Source organism: Microcaecilia unicolor, chromosome 3 (assembly GCF_901765095.1).
Source record: "Microcaecilia unicolor chromosome 3, aMicUni1.1, whole genome shotgun sequence".
NCBI lineage: Eukaryota > Metazoa > Chordata > Amphibia > Gymnophiona > Siphonopidae > Microcaecilia > Microcaecilia unicolor.
Genome location: NC_044033.1, coordinates 475,254,631 through 475,280,158, shown reverse-complemented (window position 1 = coordinate 475,280,158; position 25,528 = coordinate 475,254,631). Strand labels below are relative to the sequence as shown.

Sequence of the window (25,528 nt, the reverse complement as noted above, 5' to 3'; positions counted from 1 at the left end):
GGCCTTGAGACGGGGGGGGGGGGGGGGGGGAGCATTAGATTTGGGAGATCCTTTAGAATGGGGAGGCCTCAGGAGAGGGGTTTGTGCTGGGGGAGGGGGCACATATAAGTAACTGTGCTTAGCTCCTTTAAGATACAGTCCAGGATCATCAGACCATGGCTTTGCAGCCCAATGCTTCTGGGATTGTGAAATAATGTTGCTTTTGTGGCGGCTCACAATAAACGTTATTTCATACAGAAGTCAGGAACCTCCAGTACTGAAATACCACAGGTTAGTGACTCCTGTGTCAAATCAAGGTGCAGTAAAAAAAAAAAAAAAAAAAAAAAAAAGATATAAAAGAAAGCAAACTGCTTCCCTTTTTTTCACCTCCCCATCATCCCCTTAAGTTGGTGCCATGCTTTTGTACTCATCCAGTAAAACCTATACAGAACAGAAGATATATCCTGACTGATATCCATTTAACTTTTGGTATTTAATATTAAAGTTCATATTGGAATCATTCTCATTGCTCTTTGAGGATATGTAAATACATCAGAGTGCATTCACAACAACTAAACAATATCTATCAGTCTGATGAACGGTGAATCGGAGAACCAAATTTAGAAACAGTTGTCTGAGATCATTTTTGGAAAACCTATAAGCCATTCTCTCGGGAAGGGAGCTTATGAAGCCTTGAAAGTTAGTGACATATGGATATGCCATGCTATTGCTTCTTATTTTTTCCCAGAATCAATAGCACAACAAACATCTTGACCCACTAATCCTGACTAAAGTTTAGCTCTCTTATACTGATTTGGCAAATATGCCATTGAAAGGTGTTCCCAAGAAGGCTGGCATTGCAAATTCGGTCATGCTGAACATACCCAGCTCCATTCTGCGCGATGAGGGAAGTTCCTTTGTGATCATGATGAAATAGCCATAAAGGCCCTTGAATGCTAGCAGCAAAGTGGCACAAAGGGTATAATGAAGATTGTAGGCATGTTGCAAGAAGCATTCTGCAATTATGAAACTGTTGCCCTGAAATGTAAGAAAAAAAAGAAAAGAATAAAAAAGCAGAGTTCACAGGTCAACATGATTAACTAAGTTGAAATAGATAGAAAAGTAACAGCACATCTTAACTGGAAAAGAAAGCCATCCTCCTACTGGTTAGTACTTTCTATTGATAAGGTGATGCGATAGCCATGTTAGTCCACTTTTACGATTTAACAGTTTTTATTAGGATCAAACAAATCCAACATCTAAAAACTAAACAAGTCTATATATAAGCATCAAGCAATGACATGACTGTATATAAGCATATCAGAATAATAAGCAAAAACATCTGTACAACAAACCTAGAGAACAAATGATCCCTTTTGTTGTTTTTTTTTAATGGATATGAAAACACTCACACCCTCCCCTCCTCAGTACCTCGTTTCTTATCAATGTTAACTTTGGTTTACAAAATTACCCCCTTCCCCCCAACCCCACTTTAACCCAGTACTTAACCATACTTTAAGATGGCCCGGTGTCTGTATTCTTATGGCTCCAGGACATCTTTTTAGAAATAATGTTCAGAAATCCCAATCCATCCACCCCTACCATGCAGAGAATCCCAAGACACCCCTTAATATAGCAGTGCCGGCTTAACACTTTGAAACCTGTTCAATACTGCATTTCTGGCTTTATGGGAAATATTTTGTAAGTAACAATTCCAGATGGACATGAAAGCCCTCTTTCTTTCTGGGGAATTCCCAATAGCCCTCGCCTCCCATAAAATAAAAGCACGCAATCTATTTCTCCAATACCAAAATGAGGGATGTTCCTCCTGCACCATGTTAATCCACTTTTAAAGATAATAAATATAAATAAAGCAAAACATAGAAAAGAAGATGAAACCTTTTTTATTGGACTAACTTTGTACATTTTTTTGATTAGTTTTCAAATGTAAATCTTCTTCAGATCATAGAAAGCAAATGTTGACAAATATCAGAATATACAAGTGAAACATAAGTATTCCAATGACAGTCTCGCAGGAAGAGGGTGGAGTGGTTTAGTTGAGAAGTAGGGAGAGCTGGGTGGATGAAAGACAGGGAGAGATGGATGGCTGATAAAAGGGTGTCAAAGCAGTAGAATTTTATGGTTTATAATGAACTAGAAAACCCAGATCTTAAGTCCTGTCTGGTGGGCGTCAAAATATTTAATCATTTAAACTTCAAAGGTTTTACGTTCCTGGATTGTCATAACCACACTCAGATCCTCGTTTTAACTTATTCTCTAAACTGAATAGTTCAGATGAATATAACAAGTGGTTATCAAAGTAAAAACATCTTGTATTTGATGGCGTTTTCCTTCCTTGGGGTTTTTTTTTTGGGGGGGGGGAGGGGGAATGGGGGTAGGGATTATATACTGAAGCTTTGTTGGATTACCAAAATTCATACTGATTTTGATTTATTTACTTTAAATACCACCTTATACCAAAGAGGCACCAAAGTAGTTTACACAGTTACATTTTAAAAAAAAATAGCGAGAAATTACAATTTTACAAACCATTAAAAAAAATAAAGAAAAGAAAAATGCAATACATAATTGTAAATCAATAATTTTTGCAAAAATTTGTGGAAGACATAAGACATAAATTTGATTATGTTACTCTTCACTGGCTTCCTACTGAAGCATGATGTAAATTTAAGCTTTGTTTTCTTATTCACAAATTTTATGGTTTTGTTCCAGATTAACTCTGCCAAAAACAAAGCGACTTAACCAACTTTCGGAAATTACTGAAAACCTGCCTCTTTAACAAGGCATACCGCAATGATCCTTCATATGAACTTTAATGCATTACCTCTTTACCTATTATCCTGAATGTGTTCTCTTTATACCTGTTTGCTCAACTTTATTTTGTCATTCATGTTCTCTATGTAATATCACTTGTATCTCTCATTCTGGAATGGAAATTGCCATGACGGAACAATGTAAGCCACACTGAGCCTGCAAATAGTGGGAAAATGTGGGATACAAATGCAACAAATAAATAAATAATCTGGAACAAAACCATAACTAGTTCGTTCTTAGACCTCGGGACCATTGTTTGCTGCAGTTTCCTTCTATAAAGCATGTTGAAGTGCAAGTCTTATCACAGTTCTGATTTTGTTTATTGTTCAGTGCAATGTTGGAAATCCCTTCCTTGGAGTTGAGATAACAATCGTTTTAACGATTTCAAAACTGTTAAAGGCCTTTTATTTAATGTAATTTTGTTTTTATTTAATGTACTGAGAAAGTTTGATGTATTCTTTGTATTTTTTCCTAGTGATTTATTTTTATTTATTTATTGCATTTGTATCTCACATTATCCCACCTCTTTGCAGGCTCAATGTGGCTTACAATTCATCATGAATATTGGAAATAGAAAAGAATATATATTTGGTTTACAGAGAGTTTGGGTTACATGGTGGTAAGTACATGGTTGTATTACAGCAAAAGACGTTATAAGACATTCTTATCTATATTAAAGATTGTGCAGTTACACGTGTTGATCTTTGTGATATATCTTCTCGAAGAGATACGTTTTTTAGTGATGGCCTAGTTTGTATTTAAATTGTAATCCACATTGATCCTTAGTTGGTATATAGCGGAGTATGGAAGAAAGTGGGATGTTTGACCACAGAAATACAAAACCTGGAGAGATGGATCTTAAAAATACTTGTTTATTGATGAATAAAAGACTCGACACAACCGTTGTATTTCAGCCGTTAGGCCTGCATCAGGAGTCTCGCTCGACATATAGTAGGTCTCATACGTCGGAAATCAGCTGATGCGTGCGTTGGGAGACACTTGATGTGATAATCAATGAAGTGGGTCTTTAAAAAGACCTTTTTACGAAAGAACTTGCGCGTAAACAAACGAAATGTCCGCATTAAGTTTTTATCCTCTGAAATGATGGTCTATATAATAGGGGATTAGATTTATGTGAAATCCACATAGCAACCATTTTACTCATGTTTAGAACTCGCTCGTTATTATGAAGCAATTCACTAAGCAATTGTAGCTGTTTATTCAGTAATATAATAGCTACCCTCCTGATCACCCTGCACTGCAACTATCAACTGAATATCACTTGCAAAAAGATGGAAATTCAAATCCAATTCCTTGAATTTCTTATCCAGAGGAGCCAATTACAGATAGAATAAAAGAGGTGAAAGGAGGCCCCTTTGGTACTCCTCTCAGTAATTACTTTGGTGAGATTTCCTGATTTGAGTTTACAATTTGTGATCATCTGACAAATAAAAATGAAACCATTTTAACACTGTAGTGTCCATTCCTATATTCTTCAACAGCCTAAGTAATTGCACATAAGAGACTGTGTCAAAAGCTGCACTTAGGTCAAGCTGGATCCACACAATACATCAAACCCATGTTCACTTTTAGTCAGAATATCACTGACAATGGATACAAGCAGAGAGTCAGTGTTAGAATTACATCTATAGCCTGATTGATGCACATGGAGCACATTTTTACCATTCACAACTCAACTAAAAGACCTGTTTACTAAGGTGTGTTAGTATTTTTAGCGCATGCACAAAATTAGCATGTGCTGTGCAGGCACCCGTAGGAATGTTGTGGGCACCTACACAGAGAATGCTAATGCTTGGCGCATGCTAAAAATGCCAACGTACCTCTAGCGCAGCTTAGTAATCAGGGCCTTAATTGTTCCAATACATTTTTCTCTAATAATTTACTCATAAAAGAAATTTGGCACAGGGTGAAAGCTGCAATAACCATCCTCTGGGGTTTTTTTTCCCCTTTCTTCAAACTTGGAGTCACTACAGCTTGTGTTAACTGATCAGCGACTATCCCCTTGCTCAATAAAGAATTTAGTCAGAAATGGCACAAATGATTTATTCATCTGTTTTAAAATTCTGAAGGGAATTTTGTCCAAAATAACTGCAGAGAAATTAATTCCCTGATTAAATTTTGATAGTTTTCTCAGTTACTAAGGAAAAACTATTCCAGATGGCCTCAACATTATCACTTGCCAACTAATTTAACATATCTGCCTGTTGTGCATACTCGCTGACTGGAAGTAGATCCACAATTTTTTGCTTAGGAAAAAAAAAATATCTGAAAACCCCGTACTAGTAAGGGTCATTAAATTCCTCAACATCAGTAGATGAAGTTAATTTACACACTATTTTAAAAAACTTGTGGGGGTTGTTACCAACCACCTCTAAAAACTTTTAATAGATTCTCTCTTACTTTTTAAAATTTCAAGATGAACTCTTAACATCTGATTTTCAATTCTGGAGATGGATTTTCCCCCCCTATTAATGTTCTAATTGCCTAACCTGTCGCTTTAATAGAGCTAACCCCTGATGATACCAGGGTGAAGCTAGTCTAGAGGGTCCACAAATTACTTCAAGGATTTTGTTGGACAAATTTGCTAAGGTTTCCTCCAAAAAATCCACTCCCTCTTTTGGTTTGACATCAGATGTTGAGAGCAGATAGGGAGCTATGATATTTTCCATATCTTCCCCTACAAATTCTGGTTTCAGACTTATTTTTGTTAATTTCTTTCCTGCTGAAGAAATCATACAACAATCCCTAAATTTAAAGCTACAATCAAGGAAATGGTGATCAGGCCAAGACACTGGAAAATTTTCAACAGACTATCTGAAATAACAAACAGCAAATATCAGATTGAGTATATTTCTTTGCTTATGAGTAGGATATTGAATCGAGACAGCCCTAACCCGGTCATAGAATCCATAAACAGCCTGTATTTACTGCTCCCACTCACCTTGCAGATTAAAATCAACTAAAATTAGCAAATTGTTAGAATTTATTTCTGACCTGGCAGTGAAATATAACAAAACATTGTTAACAGGAACACCAGGAGGATTGTAAACCAGTAAAACAGTGCAATCTAAATTCTTGACCGACTTATCTAAGACATTCAATCTGAAGGATTTCTTTCTTAATAATCAAAGTAAAACCAAACTAAGGGATCCTTTTACCAAGCTGCAGGAAAAAAGGCCCTGTGCCACAGCGGGTAAAAAGACCCCAGGCACACATGGCCATGCGATGGGGAGCCCTTACCACCACCCACTGATCTGGCGATAAGGGCTCCTGCGCTAACCCGGCGGTAACCAGACAGTGTGCGGCGATGCCCGATTACTGCCGAGTTACCGCCGCACAAACCATTTCCGGGGGTTTTCTTTTTCCCACGGAAACGGCGCATGCTAGGGGCAGGACTACCGCCGGCAGCCGCGTTGGGCCGGCGGTAGTCCCAGAAGAGTGAGCAGTAAACCCGTATTGGGCTTACTGCCGCTCTGTAAAAGGCCCCTTAGAGTGAAACACCACAGCAAGACCCCAACCCTTACTAAAACTTCTACTTAAAGTAATATATTTATAACCAGTAGGACATAATTGATCTATCTCCTTCCCCTAACCACATTTCCGTGATCTAAACAGTGCCGACTGACCCAATCCCTAATTTAAAATTTCTTCTTACTCACAGCTCTAGCATTTATTAAACCCAATTTAAAAACCAGACTATCCACAAATGAACTAAGAGGGATAGGTACTAAAACATGAGACCTCAATTTAAACTCTCCTTACTACCATAAATCCTTGCATAATTGATTACAGGAATATTGCAAACTTCACTAGCACAGAAAAACACATTTTAATAAGTTTGAAAACACCACTAAAACCAATAGGTATAATAGGTAGTACACAATTTGTTAGACTTAAAGGTAGAAGTTTTATGTGGGTATAAATGAGAGATTTAATGAATGAAGATAAAGGGGGGGGGGGGGGATTTGTGTAGGGAATGTTTATATGCTGGACTGTATTTTTATATGTTCAATAAAAATGTTTAAACTTAAATTATTCTCTATCATCCAGAAGTCAGATGCCTTTCTTTTTAATAGAAAATTTCCCTTACAGTTATACACCGGCTGGTAAATTACAGCCTGTGCAGCTATGAGGGGAAACAGATGGTTGCCATTTATTTTGTTCCGATCTGTAATTAAATATTCGATAACACATCATCATGTGCTATCAGTCAACATATCCTACAACTCCTCTGGAAGTTCAAGTAAAAGGAAAATCTAACAAAGAAAAGGTAACAGATTATGTGCAACTGGCTAATTACTCATGTGAAAACATCAGGCTCCATTGCTTAAATCCTGTATTGTTTTGTTATTATTAAAGTAATGATTGCTCTGAGAATTTCCTCATAAGCCAGATAAATGTAGAGTGTGGGGGGGGGGGGGGGGGGGGGGGGGGGGGGGGAAATACTGAGGGCAAAGTATCGCTTTAACAGGAGAGAATTACCAATGAGCATCATGCTCACTTACATCTGCTGATAACTGCTTTGTATAAGCACTGCCGAAGACAACACTTTCAAGTGTAGGAATCAGAGAGTCCTTATTCTGGGCTGGGGCATTCCTGTTCAGCCAGGTATTCTTCATCGGACGAGGAAAACTAGTACAATCCAACAAAATAAGAAAATGTTCACAATTACTACAATAAAACATGAATTCAACAGTACAGTTGTCACTTATCTGCACATGCAATGAAACAGGGTGAACTGTTTTAAATTACAGCACTTAGAAGAAGTCAGTGATATCAATGAGACAAAATGAATCAATTTTTGTGAACTTTTTCATTTGTACTTCAGTTATTTGCTAAGTCAGGCATTTTCAATGACTGACAAAAACAATCTCCTGATTTAGAAAACAATATAGCTTACTTTCCTATCCAAGACTGCTGCACTTTAGACGGATAAAAAATTTGTCATCTCTGCTCTACAAAATAGTCTCCTATGGGCTTCTTTTACAAAGCCACGCTAGTGACACCCTTGCGGTACATGAGAAGAAGCCCATAGGAATTGAATGGGCTTCCTCTCATTTGATGCACAGGAATTGCTAGAACGGCTTTGTAAAAGAAGCCCTAAATTACTTATGCTAACCCTCAGACTTAAAGTCTTGCCCCCACTTTACTAGAAGAGAAAGGAAAGTTCTCTTTTGTTCCCTTTTTCATGTTGATGATTTTTTTGAGGAGCATTAGCATATTTATTATATTTCATGATTGTTTCCCCCTTTTTTTATTGATAGAGAATGTGGTAAAAGCAGTTTAGCAGAGTTTTAAAAAGGTTTAGATAATTTCCTAAAAGTCCATAAGCCATTATTAAGATGGACTTGGGAAAATCCACTGTTTAATTTTAGGACAAGCAGCATAAAATCTGTTTTTCTCTTTTGGGATCTTGCCAGGTACTTGTGAGCTGGATAGGCCACTATTGGAAACAGGATACTGAGCTTGATGGATCTCCAAATATGGCAATGCTTATGTTCACAATGCCATAGGGTATCTTCAGTATCACTTGGAAAAGCAGGCTAAAAATCCAGAAATTATTAATTTTCTGATATCACACTTTTTATCAACAGAGAACACAATAGCAGACAACTTAGTATTTCTGCAGATTTCAGTCTTTAGCGATTTACCTTATTAGTGGCTGGTGCAGAGCAACCAGGGAACCATGGACTGTAACAGATATCACGGAAAGGTGGAAGTAATCAAACATAACATTAACATGGTGATGAAGGCCTCGATGAAGGCTGAAGTGCAGTTTTAAGGTCCGGCTACTAATTAGTTTGCAAGCCACTCAGGTCTTCTGGTCTGGAAAAAAAAAAGTTTATATATGAGCCATTACAGCAAAAACCTCCAGATGCATGTTATCAACTGATCCCACTCAAATCACTGCCAATATTCTATGTAACACTGCCATTACAGAAATGTTGTTCAATAAAATCCTCTCACTGGGAAACAACCATACAGAACTAGAGTCTGTTCAAGAATGTCAAGATAAAATGCTAACCCTTCCCCTTTTCTGTTTGCATCACCATCATAATAAAGCCACTAAAATGCAAGGGCTATGAGGAAAAGGGGCATCATTGTGGATTTTCTTGAAAAGGGGAAAAGTACAAGTAGAAGAATTTGATAGAGAAATAATTCAAGACATATATGGGATTGTAACAACAGAGGTGTTGCTGGTGGAAGATTTTCAGTTGGTCAGTGTGAACTGAAGCATAGCTATTGCAGAATCAGAAACAAACCTAGACTCCCTGTCAAGAAACCCTCTTCAGATCACTGGCAATGGAACCTGAAAGAGAGGAGGAGATACCAGCTGGTTACTCAAAAACCAGGAAAAGTGTTTTCTAAATTATTAGGTGGTTGGTAACCTGACCTTAGGTAATCAGACAGTACCGCATGATTAATGTAAAGGCAAAGGCACAGAGAAGATTCACAGAAGCAGCAGCCTGAAAGTTTCAAGTGCTGACTTAAAAACAGAAGAGTACCTAATCAAGGAACTGGCAGGATTGGACTATATTGAGAACAGTAAGCTAAACAATAAAAAAGCCAGGAAAATAAATTTAAGTAAGAGGAAATAGACCAGTATGAATCTCCAAAAAGAGATGAGTGAAAAATTTTTGAACATTTAAACAAAACAAGAGATCTTAGTAAAGAGTAATGAATATTTAGAAATGTTATAGGAAATCAGGAAAGACAGTCAACATGTTTAAAACTTTGATCAGAAGAAAAGTTAGTTAAATACAGAAACAGACAGCAAATAAAGACCATATGGCCTATCAAGTTTGACCATCATAGACAAAGTTACTCACTTGTAGCAGATGTTCTCCGAGGACAGCAGGTCAAGTATTCTCACAGCTGGGTGATACCAGTCTGACAGAGCCTGGTGCGGTGGCTGACTACCAAGATAATAAGTGTCTCACTACACATACGATGGTGACTTCCTGCCTGACGCATGAGCATGGGTCCCTCAGTCATACAGATAGCTAAAGAATACAACTACAAGGGGAGCTAGGAGGGTATGTGAGAACAATTGGCCTGCTGTCCTCGGAGAACCTGCTACAGGTGAGTAACTTTGCTTTCTCTGAGGACAAGCAGGCCAGCTGTATTCTCACAACTAAGAATCTCTAGCAACCAGGCTCACCTAAAACAACAATACTAGGACAATAGGGACTCAAAAACGTTGAGGCCTGAAAGTCAATTAACCTGAAACTATTTACAAACTAGTTGTGAAGGTGCAGCCTGGAAGTAAAGAGAACTGGGCCTAGGGGAGTGGAGCTGGATTTTACACATCAAACAAATTCTTCAGGACTGTATGCCCAACCAGGCTGTCACATCAGGTATCCTGCTCAAGGCAGTAATAAGATGTGAATGTGTGGACAGATGACCATGCTGCAGTTTTGCAAATCTTCTCTATGGAGGCTGACCTCACAAGTGAGCTATTGAAGTAGCCATGGCTCTGACATTAAGAGCCTTGATATGACCCTCTAGAGTCATCCCAGCCCAACCATAAAGAGAGATGCAATCTGCTAGCCAATTAGAAAGTGTGTGATTGCCAATGGCTACCACCATCTGATTTGGTTCAGATAGAAGGCTAAGGCTCACTTACAATCTAAGGTATACAGTTCACTCTTGCCAGAATGGGCATGTAGTTTTGGGAAAAATGTTGGCAGCACAAAAAGATGGAATAGTACCTTAGGAAGGAACTTAGTGTGTATGTGCAGAGAACTATCCTATTGTGGTGATACTTAGTGTAAAGGTGGATTAGATACTAGGGCCTGAAGCTCACTGACCCTGTGAGCTGAAATGATGCCACCAGAAACACAACTTTACAGGTCAAATGACAGAAATTAAAGTGGCTCAAAGGGAGGTTTCATCAGCTGGGTGAGGACAACATTGAGATCCCATGACAAAGTTGGAGGTTTGATTGTGGGCTTTGTCAACAGAAAACCTCTCATGAGGCGAACAACTAGAGGCTTACAGAGATGGCCTTACCTCCTACACAGTGATAACCACTAATTGCACTGAAATGAACCCTTACAGAGTTGGTTTTCAAACCAGACTCGGAGGTGCAGGAGGTATTCAAGTAGTTTTTGTGCAGGGCCAAGTGAGGGGACCTAAGGTCTTGTCCTCATACCAGACGGCAAAACTCCTCCACTTAAATGAGTACCACCTCTTAAAGGAATCTTTCCAAGAAGCCAGCAAGGTACAAGACACCCTCCAGCAAATTTAAGGATTTGAATTCTACACTCTCAACATCCAAGACGTGAGCCAGGATTGGAGGCTGGGATGCAGAAGGGATCTTTCATTCTGCGTGATGAGGATTCTATTCTGTTCATAACTTATATTTCAAGGTATCTACAAATTGATTCACTGCAGATCACAAGATAAGACATCAGTCAGAATTACAAACTTTATATCATAAGTTGAGTCACACCATATTTTCTCCAAAAATAATAATGTTTTCACCTGCTTTCTGAAAGTTTTTTTTTTTTTGTAAATATCCAAACCAATAGTACTCCACGATGGAAACGAACAAAGTCAAATCATACAACAAATAAGAGTAAGAACACCGTCCTGATCAATTTTTAATTACCCAACAGACAAACTTCCCACTCCCACCCCCTCTCCCCTCCCCTTCCTGGGATCCCCGTAACTCCTGAGAAAAACCCCTCATAGATTTGCCAGAGAGACCTATACGCCTGACCTGACATACTACGGGAAGACTTGAGCCGCTCCCTCTCCCAATAGCCCATCTGAAGCATCTTTGCATGCCAATGCTGTAGAACCGGAGGGTTTTCCACAACCCAATGGGCTAATATGAGCTTTCTGGCCAGGATTAATGCCACACAAAGAAACCGACCTTGGGAGGCAGAGATCCCCAGGCTACTCATCAAGGACTCATCCCCCAGAAGCACCACCCTGTAAGCCCACTCAATAGTCCTGTCAAGCACACGTTCCACAGAGCCAAGCAATCCAGTCTAGAATTCACTCAGCCTCGTGCATTCCAAGAAGTGGTGTACTAACATACCCACTGCGCAATGGCATCGTGTGCAAGTATCATCCTGCCAGAGACCCATCTGTTTGCCCCGGACTCTAATATGCTCCTGCAAATTAGCATTGGGAGTAGCCTTAAAAGCTCAAAGGCAGACGGTCTGCAAACTCTTTTTTGTTTTCCACCATGGTAGCCTTAAAAGCTGACATGAAACAGGCGCCCAACTCCGCCACTGACAAGTCTTCCCCCAATTGCTCTCCCCACTGTCAGGCCAAGCAAGCAAATGAAGGGGCAGGGTGCTGCTCCCTGCCCAGGGCATACCAAGCTGACAATTTATTGGCCTGAGCGGGCAGCTGACAAAAAAAATGTATCCAGGAGGGTAAAAGACAGGCCATCGACCACCAGAGGGAACCAAGGATGCACAGTAGTGCCGCAGTTGCAGGAAATGCTAAAAAGTCCGGAGCTATGGACCGCCACCATCTTCAATCGAAGGGAAGATGTCCCCCCCCCCAACCCCCCTCTACCCATACCCTGGATCGAGTTGTGCCCTATCCCGCGGAAAGCTAGGGTTGTCACTACCATCAAGAAGGGCGACACACCGAAGCGTACCCCCCCCCCCACATCCAGGCCTGGCGACCGTGGCCGAGCAGAAGGTGCAGCCCCCCCCCCCAGAGCTGCAGAGTGTTGAAAGCCAAATAGGGGTGGGAGCAATCCTCCCACACATAGCGTGGCGCAAATTTGTAGATTCCCATGTGGAGCTCATGTATCCACCTGAGTAGTGCAGCCACATTATACAAACACAAGTCGGGTAAATTAAGTCCCCTTTGAGTGAGAACGGGTCAGTTTAAATTATAACCAATTCGAGCTCTATGCCCTGCCCATATAAGGATCCTATAATCCCATGTATAGCTCCTCCTCTCGCCTATCGATCCACAGAGCAGCATATACAGAGAGTATAATATTTTAGGAAGCATGACCATTTTGACTAAAACCACCCTACCCAGCAGGGAGAGCGCAGGTCTCGCATCTAGGGCACAAGGATTTGATAGCGTCCAACTTGTCACGAATAATTATTCCGGTACAACACTACCCCCAGGTCCTTATGAGATAAACCCCTAGATATTTCCAGAGTACCCGAAGACCAGGCGAGAGGAAAGGTAGACATCTGCTGGCATCCACAAGGCGAGGCCAAGGCCTCAGATTTTTCAAAATTAAATTTTTAAGCCCAAGACAGTTCAAATTGTAAAATAAGTGACATCAATTTAAGAACGTACTCAGTAGCCTGATCCAAATATAAAGCATGTCATCGGCAAAACAATTAATTCTGTACTCTGAGACCCAACCCGAAGGCCCTTAGCTCAGCAGAGTTTCTGATTTTTATGGCCAGAGGCTCAGCGACAATACAAACAGCATAGTGGATAAGGGGCAGCCCTGTCTTGTGCCCCGCTCCAAAAGAAATTCAGGGGATAAAGCACCATTGACAGGATCTGTGCCGTAGGATGACTGTATAAAGACCAAATGCCCCCAAAAAACTCTCCCATCTACCAAATGGAGACAGTACCCAAAACAGATATCCCACAAAATTTTATCAAATGCCTTCTCCCATCAAGGCTAGCTATCATAGAGTCTCCCGGCCTACCTCCCAACCTTTGTAAAGTCGACAGTGCAACGCAATATATTATAAGAAGCGTACCTGCCCGGCACAAAGCCAGCCTGGTCTGCATGTATCAGCTCAGGCAACACCTTACCCAACCATCAAGCCAGAATATTGGCAAAGATATCTTGATCGAGGAGCCAGAAAGCACCGCATCTCTCCCCCGGCTTGGGTAACACTACAATGTGAGCATGGGGCCTTCTTCCCCCAGCCTCTCCCGATGTACATAAATGATGACAAAGCTCTTGAAAAGGAGGCCCAATTTTCCCTCCTAGAATTTTATAAAACTCAGGGCCTAACCCATCAGGACAGGCGCTTTCACTGATTTGAGGCACCATACGGCCTGACAGATCTCTTTCAGTTCGACCAGGGCATTCAGCGTCTCTTTGAGCATGTGAGAATTGGGGCAAATTTAGGCCCTGGAAAATAACTCCCGCTGTCCTCGGTCACTCTCCTCTTGTCATAGAGATCCTTATAAAACTGCACAAAAGCATTTTGGATATCTTCCACCACCTGCACTATTCTCCCCTCTCGCATACGTATTTTAGTTATCATCTGCTTCAACCCTTATATGTTTTACTAATCTGAACAGTAACCTTCCTGCCTTATTTATTACATTTGTATCTCACATTTTCCCGCATAGCAGTAGGCTCAATGTGGCTTACAGGTTCCAGAGAGGAAAGTACCAACTCCGGGAATATATACAGAGTGGAAAATAGAGTAACAGTAGGTGCAAGGAAGCTGATAAGGTTCCAGAAAAGAGAATACAACTCTGGGACGAATATAAGTAGCATATGAAGCTGATAAGTCCTCTGGGGATGGGACTACAGCTTCTAGTGAGCAATACAGAGTAGGATAAGGGTAGAAGTACACTTAATTATAACTGGAATGATAAAATTCGTACAGTTTGAGGTAATAGGATTATGTGGAAGGGGTATTGTTCATTTCTTAGTTCGATAGATGTGATGCATTGTTCATGAATTAGTTCGAGTCTGCTGGTAGCTTTCCGGAAGAGGCGAGTCTTGAGGTCTTTCGGAATTTTAGATGGGGGTTCACAGTTCTAATGTTTCTAGGTAAGCGTTCCAGAGTTGGGTGCAATGTATGAAAAGCTGAATGCATATGCTGATTTGTATTTTAGTCCTTGACAGTTTGGGTAATGCAGGTTTAGAAACGTTCTTGATGATTCGATGATGTTTCTAGTTGGTAAGTCAATACGTTCGGTCATTAGGTTGAGGCCAGACCATGGATTATTTTGTGGACCAGAGTGCAAATTTTGAAGGCTATTCGTTCTTGATTGGTAGCCAGTGCAGTATTTCGTATAGATGTTTATAATTTTTGAATCTTGTCTTTCCGAAAATGAGTCTAGCTGCCCGTGTTCTGTGCAGCCTGGAGTTTCCTTAAGATCTGTTCTTGCATCCTGCAAATACGGCGTTACAGTAGTCAACATGTGATAGTACCATTGTTTGAATTATTTACGGAAGTTTCCCTAGGGAAGAACTGTTTAAATCCTTTTGAGTTTCCACATTGCATGGAACATTTTCTTGTGGTGGCAGAGGCTTGGCTCTCCAGGGTTAGGTCAATAATAATTCTAAGGATCTTCAGTTTGTCTGATATTGGGAGACTATGTTCCAGAGTTTTCATGGATGAAGGGAGGTTGTTTTGTAGTGAGAATAGGGCAGTGAGTTTTTTCCGTGTTGAGTTCGAGTTTGAATGCCGATGCCCAGGCATCTATTAAGCTTAAACTAGTCTTAAACAGTGATTTCTGTCGGATTAGAGTTGAATGGTAGGTAAATGATGACATCATCCGCATACAGAAAAAGATTAAGATTTTGCTTGTATAGGGCATGAGAAAACGGGATCATCATCAGATTAATATTGGGTGAGAGAGGTGAACCCTGGGGTACTCACCAGTCGGTACTGCCCTGATGGATGATGTTTGAGTTGCTTTTTACTGATAGGATCTTGTGGTTAGGAAACCCTTGATCCAGTTGAGTATATTCCCTCCTATGACTACCTTGTCAAGTATTCTTAATAATATATAGTGGTTAACCATATCGAAATGCGCTTGACAAGTCAAATTGCAAGAGGAATATGTTTTTACCTAATGTGATTTCCTTTTTAACTTAGACAGGAGAGTTACCAGGATGGTTTCCGTACTGTGGAAAGATCTGAAGCCCGAGATTCATGAAGGATTGAGAAATTGTCGATGTATTCTTTAAGTTGTTTAGCTACAATGCTTTCCATCAGTTTGGTTTGTAAGTGGGATGGATGCCACAGGTCGGTAGTTGGTGATACGTTAGTTTTCTTTTTGGTGTCTTTTGGTAATGATGTGAGTAGTATATTACCTTTGTCCTTTGGGGAATATGCCATGCTGGAACAAGAAGTTGAGGTGGGAGGTAAGTTCAGTGATGAATCGAGCGGGGGAGGGGGGTCATTAGGATAATTGGGGCAGGTGTCCATTGACAGTAGACTGTAGAGAGCTTATTGGTTGCTAGTGCTATTGTTTCTTGTGTGATCTGGGCGAAATTTGTCCAAGTTCGGTCAGCTGGGTATTCTTCTGAGCGTGGTCTGCTCATTAAGGAAGGTATCAAGGTGGTGTAGTCCTGTGACATAGTTTTGCGTAGATCGATAAATTTTGTCTGAAGTAGTTAGCAAGTTCGTCTGCTGTTGGGATTCCTGATTTTGTTGAGGACACTGGTTTGTGTCTAGTAATTTATCCAGTAGCTTGTATAACTTTTTCATGTCTTTGTAGTCAGAATCTAGTTGTTCATTATAGTAGCTCCGTTTGGATTTTTTATTTCATATTTGTAATTCTATGTGATTCTTTCCAAGCGTTTAGATTTTGATCGTTTTTAGTTTTTCTTCCAGGTTCGTTCAAGTTGTCTGGTTCTAGATTTCAATTGTTTCATATTTTCATTGAACCATGGGTTCCTGTTTCGTTTGTGAGTGGTTTTTGTTTGTAAAGGAGCTAATTCATTTAGACAGTGATACACCTCAATTCCCATCTGCAAGATAGTTAATGGAATCAGATGGAATAGACCAATTGTTGTCGTAAATTGATTGCCAAAATGCAGTTGTGTCCACTTTAACCTCTGGTTTGGTAAGATTTGTTTTCATCAGCTTTGAGATGCCCATTCTTCAGCCAATGTAGGTCAGATTTAATTTGAAGTGATCTGACCATGGAATTTCAGTCCATTTGTGGTCAAGGACTTTAATGATTTGGTCTGATACGAATTTATGGGTTAGCAGGTCAAGTGTGTGGCCTTTTCTGTGGGTGGCATTTGGATGTGGCCATTCGCAATCCCATAGTTGGAAGAATTCCTTACAATCTTGGACAATATTTGAGTTTGGGTCTTCTAAATAAAGGTTTATGTCCCCAATGACTAGTATGTTTGAGTCAGATGTACAAGTGGCCGATATGAAATCCATTAGGGTTATATATGCTTCACTCCAAATGCCTGGCGGTCTGTAGAATAGGACGAAATTTAGATTGCCGGCTACACTTTTATGTTGCAATCTGATTGAGGCAATTTCTAGTTGAGGTGTGATTGATTCAGCAGTAGTTTCTAAAGTGAGATGGGATCTGTAGATTATGGCAATGCCTCCGCCTCTTTTACCTATTCTGGTGCAGTGTGTAAAGTTGTATCCCGGAGATCAAAGGTCCAGTATTATGGGATCTTTTTGATCATGGATCCAGGTTTCACTGATGAAGAGTATATCTAAGGTTTCCGATGTGATCCAATCTTTTATCATTTCTGCTTTGTTTACTGTTGATTTCCCCAATGGTGCAGGTTATATTTATACATGTGGATATCCTGTACACCCTCTCACTCAGAAGTTAATTAATTCAGTTTCTCTGCTATGGTCTTGCCCCCCCCTAAGTGCCTCTTTTGCTCCTTCACAATCGAAATGGTCGATTTATCTTTTATCCTCTCTCATTAAGCACACCTGGCTTATTTTCAGCATTGTTGAAACCTCTCTACTGGGATTCCCTATCTTTGATACATCACACCTAACCATGCACTCCTGAGCAAATGTTAACTCCCCCCCCCCCCCCACCCCAAATTCTGGTTTAAAAACTGCTCTCCTTTTTAAAAGTTAGCGCCAGCAGCCTGTTTCCATCCCAATTAAGGTGAAGTCCATCCTTTCAGAAGTCTCCCCCTTTCCCAGAATGTTGCCCAGTTCCTAACAAATCTAAATCCCTCATCCCTGCACCATCGTCTCAACCACACATTGAGACTTTGGAGCTCTGCCTGCCTTCTGGGTCCTGCTCATGAAATGGGAACCATTCTGAAAATGTAACCTGGAGGAGTTGGACTTCAGCTTTCTACCTAAGTGCCTAAATTAGGCTTCCAGAAAATCCCTCCCACATTTTCCTGTGTCATTGGTACCCACATGTACCAAGACAGCCAGCTCCTCCCCAGCACCATCTAAGACCCTGGCTAGGTGATGCGCAAAGTCTGCCACCTTCACACCAGGCAGGCAAGTAACCAGGTGATCCTCATGTCCACCAGCCACCCAACTATCTACATGCCTAATGATCGAATCACCAACTACAACAGCTGTCCTAACCTTTCCCCCGTCTGGGCAGAAGTTCTTGGAGACACACTATCCTTGGTGCAAGAGGATAGAGTATCCCCTTGGTGGGCAGGCCTTCTATGTACCTCTGTTTCCCTCTGCTCCTCCAAGTCTGCTACTTTAGCCTCAAGAGAATTGTCCCATTCTCTGAGAGGTAAGAGCTCTTTGCATCGGGCACACACATATAACCTCTCACCATATATTGGTATCTTTAAGTCTGTTCCCATACACTTCATGATGAAGACTGACCATTTTAGTAGCCACTCTCTGAACCGACTCCATCCTTTTTATGTCTTTTTGAAAATGTAGTATCCAGAATTGAACGGAGTACTCTAAATGAGGTCTCATGACAGAGGTACTCTCACTTTTTCATGCAGGCTATTCCTCTCCCTACATACTCAAGCATCCTTCTGGTGTTACCTTTTATACCTGTTTGGCCATCTTAAGATTATCAGATTCAATCACCCCCAAGTCCCGCTCTTCTTTCATGCGCAGAAGTACTTTACCCCCTATACCAGGGTTTCTCAACCTAATCCTCAGGAACCCCAAGCTAGTCTAATTTTCCAAGATATCCACAATGATTATACATGAAATATATCTGCACACAATAAAGGCAGGGCAAATATATCTCATTAATATTCATTGTGAACACCTCAAGAGCCAGAATGGCTTGGGGTTCCTGAGGACTGGGTTGAAAAATGCTGCTCTATTCAACTCCCTTGGGTTTTTGCAGCCCAAATGCATAACCCTGTATTTTTTTAGCATTAAACTTAGCTGCCAAATTCCATAACAGTTTTCAAGCATCACTAGATCTCGCCTCGTGTTACTCATAACATCCAGGGTGTCCACTCTATTGCAGATTTTGTTCTCATCAGCAAAGAGGCACACCTACCATACATACCAAAAACAACTGGACCTAGAACTGATTTCTGTGGCACACCACTGTTAACATCCTTTATCTCTGAGTGTATTTAATTTATCACTACCTTTGTCCCCTGCCACTCAACCAATTTCTAACCCAGTCACTTACTTCACAGCACCTATTGAGAGTACTCCATTTATTTATAAGTTGCCTATGCAGAACCATGTTAAAGAATTTGCTGACATCTAAGTACTCCATGTCTGGTGTTCTCCCTCAATCCAAATCTCTGATCCCTCAAAGAAGTTAGATTAATCTGACAAGAGTTACCTCTAGCAAAATTATGTTTCCTCAGCTCCTTCAATACATTGGATTCCAAGAAACCACATTATTCTGTTTTAGGAATGTTTCCATTAATTTATCACAAAGGTTAGACTAGTAGGTTCATAATGACCAACCCCCTCCTTACTTCTACTTTTAAAAATTCAGGAAGGCTACATAACTTTTTTTTTAGGTACATTAACCCATTAGTGCCCAGTGTTCCCATAATAAGCCATATGGGAACAAATTGATTTGTTCCCAGATGGGAACAGTGAGCACTAATGGGTTAAAGAAAAGAGGAAAGGGAGAGGTGGATTGTAAGTGAAGCCAAAAAGAAGACTGAATGGTAAATAAAAAGTGGAAATGCTAAACATTATTCACTATTCACTGAAGAAGGGATAGCATAAGGAACATTCATAGCTAGTAGAAGTACATATGGCAGTGGAAAAGATGCCATACCATTTACAGAAAAGAGTGTGATGAACTAAAACAAAATGGCTAGAGCTTTAGGATCAGATAAAATACATCCAATGAGATTCATGGAGCTCAGCGACTCCAGCAGGCCCACTGATAAATCTATCCAATTGACCTCTGGAGATGGGAGTGTTCCTACAGTACTGGAGAAGGGTAGATGCTCTCCCTCTTTGTAAAAGTGTCGATATGAAAAATTTTGATAACTACAGGTTACTTTGACCTTGATTGTGGGCAAAGTAATGGAGATACTAGTGAAAGAAATGAGACCTGTATGAAAATTCAAGGAGTTGTCAAGTGCTTAAGATTCATGCAAAACAAACAAAAGAAAATTGGAGAATCATGCATCCTGAGTAAATCAGGCTCCATTCAGTCCTCAGGACACACCTAGCCAGTCAAGTTTTCAGGATACTCACAATAAATATGCATGAGATACCTATATGCAGAAAAACAGAAATGCATGCAAATGTGTTTCATACAAATTGTGAGTATCCTGAAAACCTAATTTATTTATTTGGATTTTGCTCACACCTTTTTCAGTAGTAGCTCAAGATGAGTTACACATTCAGGAACACTGGGCATTTCTGTGTCCCTGGAGGGCTCACAATCTAATTTTGTACATCAGGCAATGGAGGGTTAAGTGAGTTGCCCAAGATTACAAGGGGTAGCAGTGGGATTTGAACCAGCCATCTCTGGATATCAAGACTGGTGCTCTAACCACTAGGCCACTCGAATTGTCTAGGTGTCTCAAGGACTGGGTTGAGAACCACTGGAGTAATTCTAATAAGGGGTTGTTGTTTAGATTTAGGCACCAAAAAGAAGAAAAGTAAGCTGACAAATGTGCACCTAGACTGCAAAAGAACACAGTCCATCCAAACTCCAACCATGAGAATGCCCACTTGCAAAGTACATGCCATTGCATCTTGGTGTGAACTTACAGAACACCACTTAGCTGGAAAATCATTACACACGTGTTAATATGTGCACATAATGAATGACTAGAATACTGTCATTTTACAAGCATTCTTCCTGCTTGTAAAATGACAGTATTATAGAATTACAGTTTATTTACAGTTACCAGATTGCTTTAGCTGCCAAGGCAGAGACAAAACTGCAATCTTGAGAAATCAAGAAAGGAAGAGTTCATTATTATTATTAACAATTCATACAAGAGTAGGGGGAAAGGGTGCAAAAAATCCAAAGGCGCAGCATATCATAAGCATGGGGATCAAATACTGATGTATAGCAATCAGGAGACCTTGAGGCAATTAATTCTGATGTCTCAAAGTGCAACAAGTTGGTAGCCATAGCAAGAATACTAGAAAGCAAAGGAAGATATGATATAGGCATTTAAGATCCTCAAAAGTATCAATAATGTAGAAACAAACATATCAATATTCAGCTGCCGTTGTCAGTTCCCCCCCCCCCCCCCCCCCCCCCCCCCCACTAAAGAGGCAGCAGTGGTTAAAAAAAACCCAACAACAGATAATCAGTGCCATTATCCAGATAGTAGACAAGGCAGAATATCTGGATAATTAGGTCCACACCAGAACCTATTAGCAGCAATGTTGAGTCCAAATAGTGGACTGAAGACTGAATATTGCATTTTTAAGTTCTGGGATCATTCTGGCACTTATCTGTTCCCTGCTCTGGCATTATCCACACAGTGCGATACCTAGCAGAGCCATCTAGATGGTGCCTCTTAACAAACTGGTCAGCAACACTTCTGCCTATCTGGATATGTGTTTTTGAATAATGACCCAAAATGTTTTTTGATGGAAAGAATATTCTTCTAACAAGATGTCATAATGAAGGGAGTTAGAATACATCAGTGATTAAAAAAAAAAAAAAAAAAAAAGCCTACTTGTACCACTTATTTGTACTACCATATATTCAATGACTGTATTAAAAATGGAAATTTTCTCCAAAAGATAATTTAAAAAGGGTGGTGTTTTTCAAAATAGCAGTTTTGATGTTCACAGTTATTTCAGTGATTCAGTGACCTGGTAAAATATTCTTGTGATTACTTACGAATAATCTGTGTCTGTGAAGTGCAGGTCTAAAGAGAGATGAAAATTCATTTCATTAAGGGACTCCTCAATCTAGAAACAAAATGGTAGAGGATGCTGATGACTGTGAATACAGTTTTACAACTAAAGCAGAGTCCTATTGTTTGGAAACTATGATTTACAATTAAATGGTCGTCAGGTGGAAGCAGGGATTACCTTCTTTTCATCAAGCAGCATTTTCACTTTGAAGATCATTACATCATTAATGGCAATCTCTTCATTTTTGTACAGAATTTGAAAAACTTTACTGCATATTACGTTATCTTGGACAGAAGCTGGAAAAGCCAGATCAAAACCTGAAGACAAAAACGAAAGTGAAACAGATTAATTACAAGCATTACCAGACAGAATTACAAGGCTGCTTGCTTTCACCTTTTTTTAAAGGCCATGATGGCTTTCGTATTTTTTTTTCTTTTTAAAGACCACTTTAAATCAACATTTCACGATGTGAGAGGCCACATCTGTTTCACATCATTCCTTTGTAGGTTTGCTTTGCTAGTATATAAGCCCTAATCATGTCTTCATGCTACAACTCGGTGACTACAACACAGATCTGGATGCAATTTGGCATTGTGGCAGGATACTAAAAGTTGATGGGGAATAATGACTAGGTCGAATCAGTAAACCTTTGTCTGACAACTTTTTATATCATTCCCCAGTTCCAATTTTCACTTGCTTGGAGGAAAGGAAACATCTATGGAATGGAGGAGTAGCCTACTGGAGACAGTAGCAGGTGGCAAACCATGGAAGGAAGCTCAGTTCAAATTCCACTGTGGAACCTTGTGATCTAGGGCAAGTCATTTAATCCTCCACTGCCTCACGTACAAACTAAGGGGCCCTTTTACTAAGCAGTGGTAAAAAGTGGCCTGTGGTAGTGCAGGAGTGTGTACTGGGTGCGTGCCAGGACAATTTTTACCGCATCTACAAAAAAGGGCTTTTTTTTTTTTTTTTTTTAAATGGGACAGGAACAGGGCCTGCAGTAAAAAAATGAAACCAGCGCCCTTAACGCCACCCACTGATCTAGCGGTAAAGGCTCACGCGCAACATGAAAGGTGACCAGTCGGCGCGCGCCAAGTGCTGATTACCACCAGAACTGGCGCACATCTGAGGAAATAAATAAAATAATTCGTCCATGCGTTATGGGTGCGCGCCAAACCTGAAATTATCACCAGGGGGGCACACTGGCCTGATGGTAGTCTCATTTGGGAGTGAACTGCATGCACGCAGAGCCTACCGTCGCTTAGTAAAAGGACCCCTTAGACTGTAAGCTCTCTGGGGACAAGAAAATGCCTACTGTACATGAATGAAACTCACCATTAGCTATAACTGAAACAGGTGTAAGCTAAATCCAAAATTCTTTCCCCCTTCCAACCATGAATCCTATTTCTAACATGAACTTTTCAACTTGTTCTAATACCATGTTTCTCTATAACACATAGGTGTTTCACTGGGCATCAGAGGCTACATTCTCACTATCGGAGGGCCAAAGTAGACAATTTATAAAAAGGGAGAGAAATCCAAAATCACAATCTCCTGTAGCAGCAATCTTAAAAAATATTCAATGGCAATCCTTTACAGGATAAGAACAATGTTTAGTAGAATTTCATTGCTAAACTGACATGATGTTACACAATTAGTTTTCTTCTTCCTTTGAATTACTCAGCCAAAAAAATAGAACTAAAACAACCTCAAATCCAAGTATCAAAAAAGATGGTTGCTTAAAGCTTAGATTGTGGATTCACTAACCACATAGCTCAAATGTGCTCCTAACTAGAGTATAGTGGAGAAAAAAAAAAGAACTCAGCCCTTGCTTAGACCAATACTGATCAATAGGGCACCAATATCATCATTGGTAAAAAAAAAAAAAAACCTCCACTTGTAATACAATTTAAACATCTCTTGTGAAAATGGTATTTGAAGCAAAAGAACAGTGGTATCCACAACCACCAGCTAGATACTGGTATGAAGGAAGCCCCATGCTAACAAAGTTCAGTAAACAGCACAAAGTCTGTATTTCATAATAGTTTATCTTGTATCCGCAAAACCTTCACTCCAAAGGGTACTTGCTGGCTTCCTTTGAATTACCCCATACACAGCATACATTATACCTTTTAGGACCTAAAAAAAAGGTCCTAAGAACACTAAATTATCTTTTTCTAACAATATGAATTTACTTCAGCTACATAAGCATTTGATTGCTCAATGAAATGGTTTAATTTTAGTAAAATAGCTTTATTTGATTAGGACTTCATTCACTCCAAACCTCTTTAGCCTCTGGAGTGCAAACAGTTGGGGGAAAAAAGGCAAACAGCAACTGTCTCAGAAAAATATCTATTATAGTATTCAGATCCAAATTTACTCCTTCTCAGGCCAGATCAAAGCACTGCCATGCATTCATAGATTTCATTACTTCTAGAGTCTGTAGGGTTGATATTCAATGTGATTTTACTGGACATTTTCAGTAACACTTAACCAGTTAGTAATTAACTGAAAAACAGCTATTTTGGGGGCGTTCCAGGGGCAGAGTTGGCACTTGGCCAGTTAATTGCCAGTATTCAGCACTTAAATGGCTACGTTAACCAAAAACTGAGATTGCATAAAATGCTGTCCTATCTTTATGTAGCAACCAATAGCTAGTTAAGGCCCTCATGATCAAAAGCAAACTCCGGCGCTAGAGGCTGTTAACGCCATACTAGCGCCGGAGTTTGCAGCCGACCCATGATCAGAGCCCTCGAGCGCCTGAAACAACGCACTCGAGGGCTCTTCGCGCAAGTAGCATGCAAATGCATGCTAAACAGGGCTCTTAGCACAATTAGCTTGCAAATGCACGCTAATCAGCGCTTAACGCATTCATCCCCAATGATCAGCATCCAGCGTGCCAAAGATTGGGTCGCTGGCCGCAGCTAAATCAACGCCAGCTCCGAGCTGGCGTTAGACTTTGCGGATCATTGGGGAGGAATGGTGAGCCCTGTCCAGCATGCAGTTGCATGCTGGCAGGCCCCCGTTCCCCCCCCCCAAAAGCGAACGCGAACAGGGGGCTGGAGGTCCGGTGGGTCTCCAGCCCCCCTCCCCCAAAAAATGTTGTTGCCGTCGCCGGCTAAACGCTCTCCCACCCTCCCACCCAGCGACAGGGGGGGGGGGGCTGGATGTCCGGAGGACCTCCGGTCCCCCCCCCCCCGACGATCCCACCCCTTCCATGTTCAAGGAGGGCTGGAGATCCGGAGGGTCAATAGCCCCCCCTCCCCCCAAAATGTCGTGGCTGCCGGCCAAACCAAACCCTCTCCCACTCTCCCACCCAGCGACGGGGGGGGGGGGGGGGGTGCAGGAGGCCCACCCTAACTCCTGCCCCCCAGTGTTCTTTCAATCCCTGGTGGTCTGTGGTGGGTGACAACCCCCCTCCCGGCCCCCTACCTTTCGTTGGAGGAGGGACACAGCATGCCTGCCTCCCTCCTCTTCCAGTCGATGTCGCTTCAAAATGGCGGCGCCCAGCCCCGCCCATTGCATCCTGGGATGCACTGGGCGGGGCTACAGACCATATAAGGGAGCGGGGCTTTTGATCATCTGGGCCTAAGTGCTTAAAATCGAACGTAACTGACTATGCATTAGCTGACTCCACAAGATCGGATATTCAGTGCAGAAGGTTGAACAGGGCCTAGAACTGAATACCCGGAATAATGCCAGTAGCGGTCAGCAAAACGCCGAGCGCTGCCGACTGAGCACTGACCCTT

The 25,528-nt window shown here is 40.9% G+C and overlaps 1 protein-coding gene across 1 annotated transcript in view; it reads right to left on the bottom strand.

Moving 5' to 3' along the window:
• The window catches only part of FAM135A (family with sequence similarity 135 member A), a 289,052-nt gene that overhangs the window by 158,673 nt on the left and 104,851 nt on the right, over positions 1–25,528 (bottom strand). Inside the window, 6 exon segments of the mRNA XM_030199007.1 lie at positions 864–1,017; positions 7,341–7,467; positions 8,487–8,650; positions 8,652–8,661; positions 21,763–21,833; positions 21,957–22,096. Of these exon segments, the coding sequence (XP_030054867.1) occupies positions 864–1,017; positions 7,341–7,467; positions 8,487–8,650; positions 8,652–8,661; positions 21,763–21,833; positions 21,957–22,096 (666 nt within the window).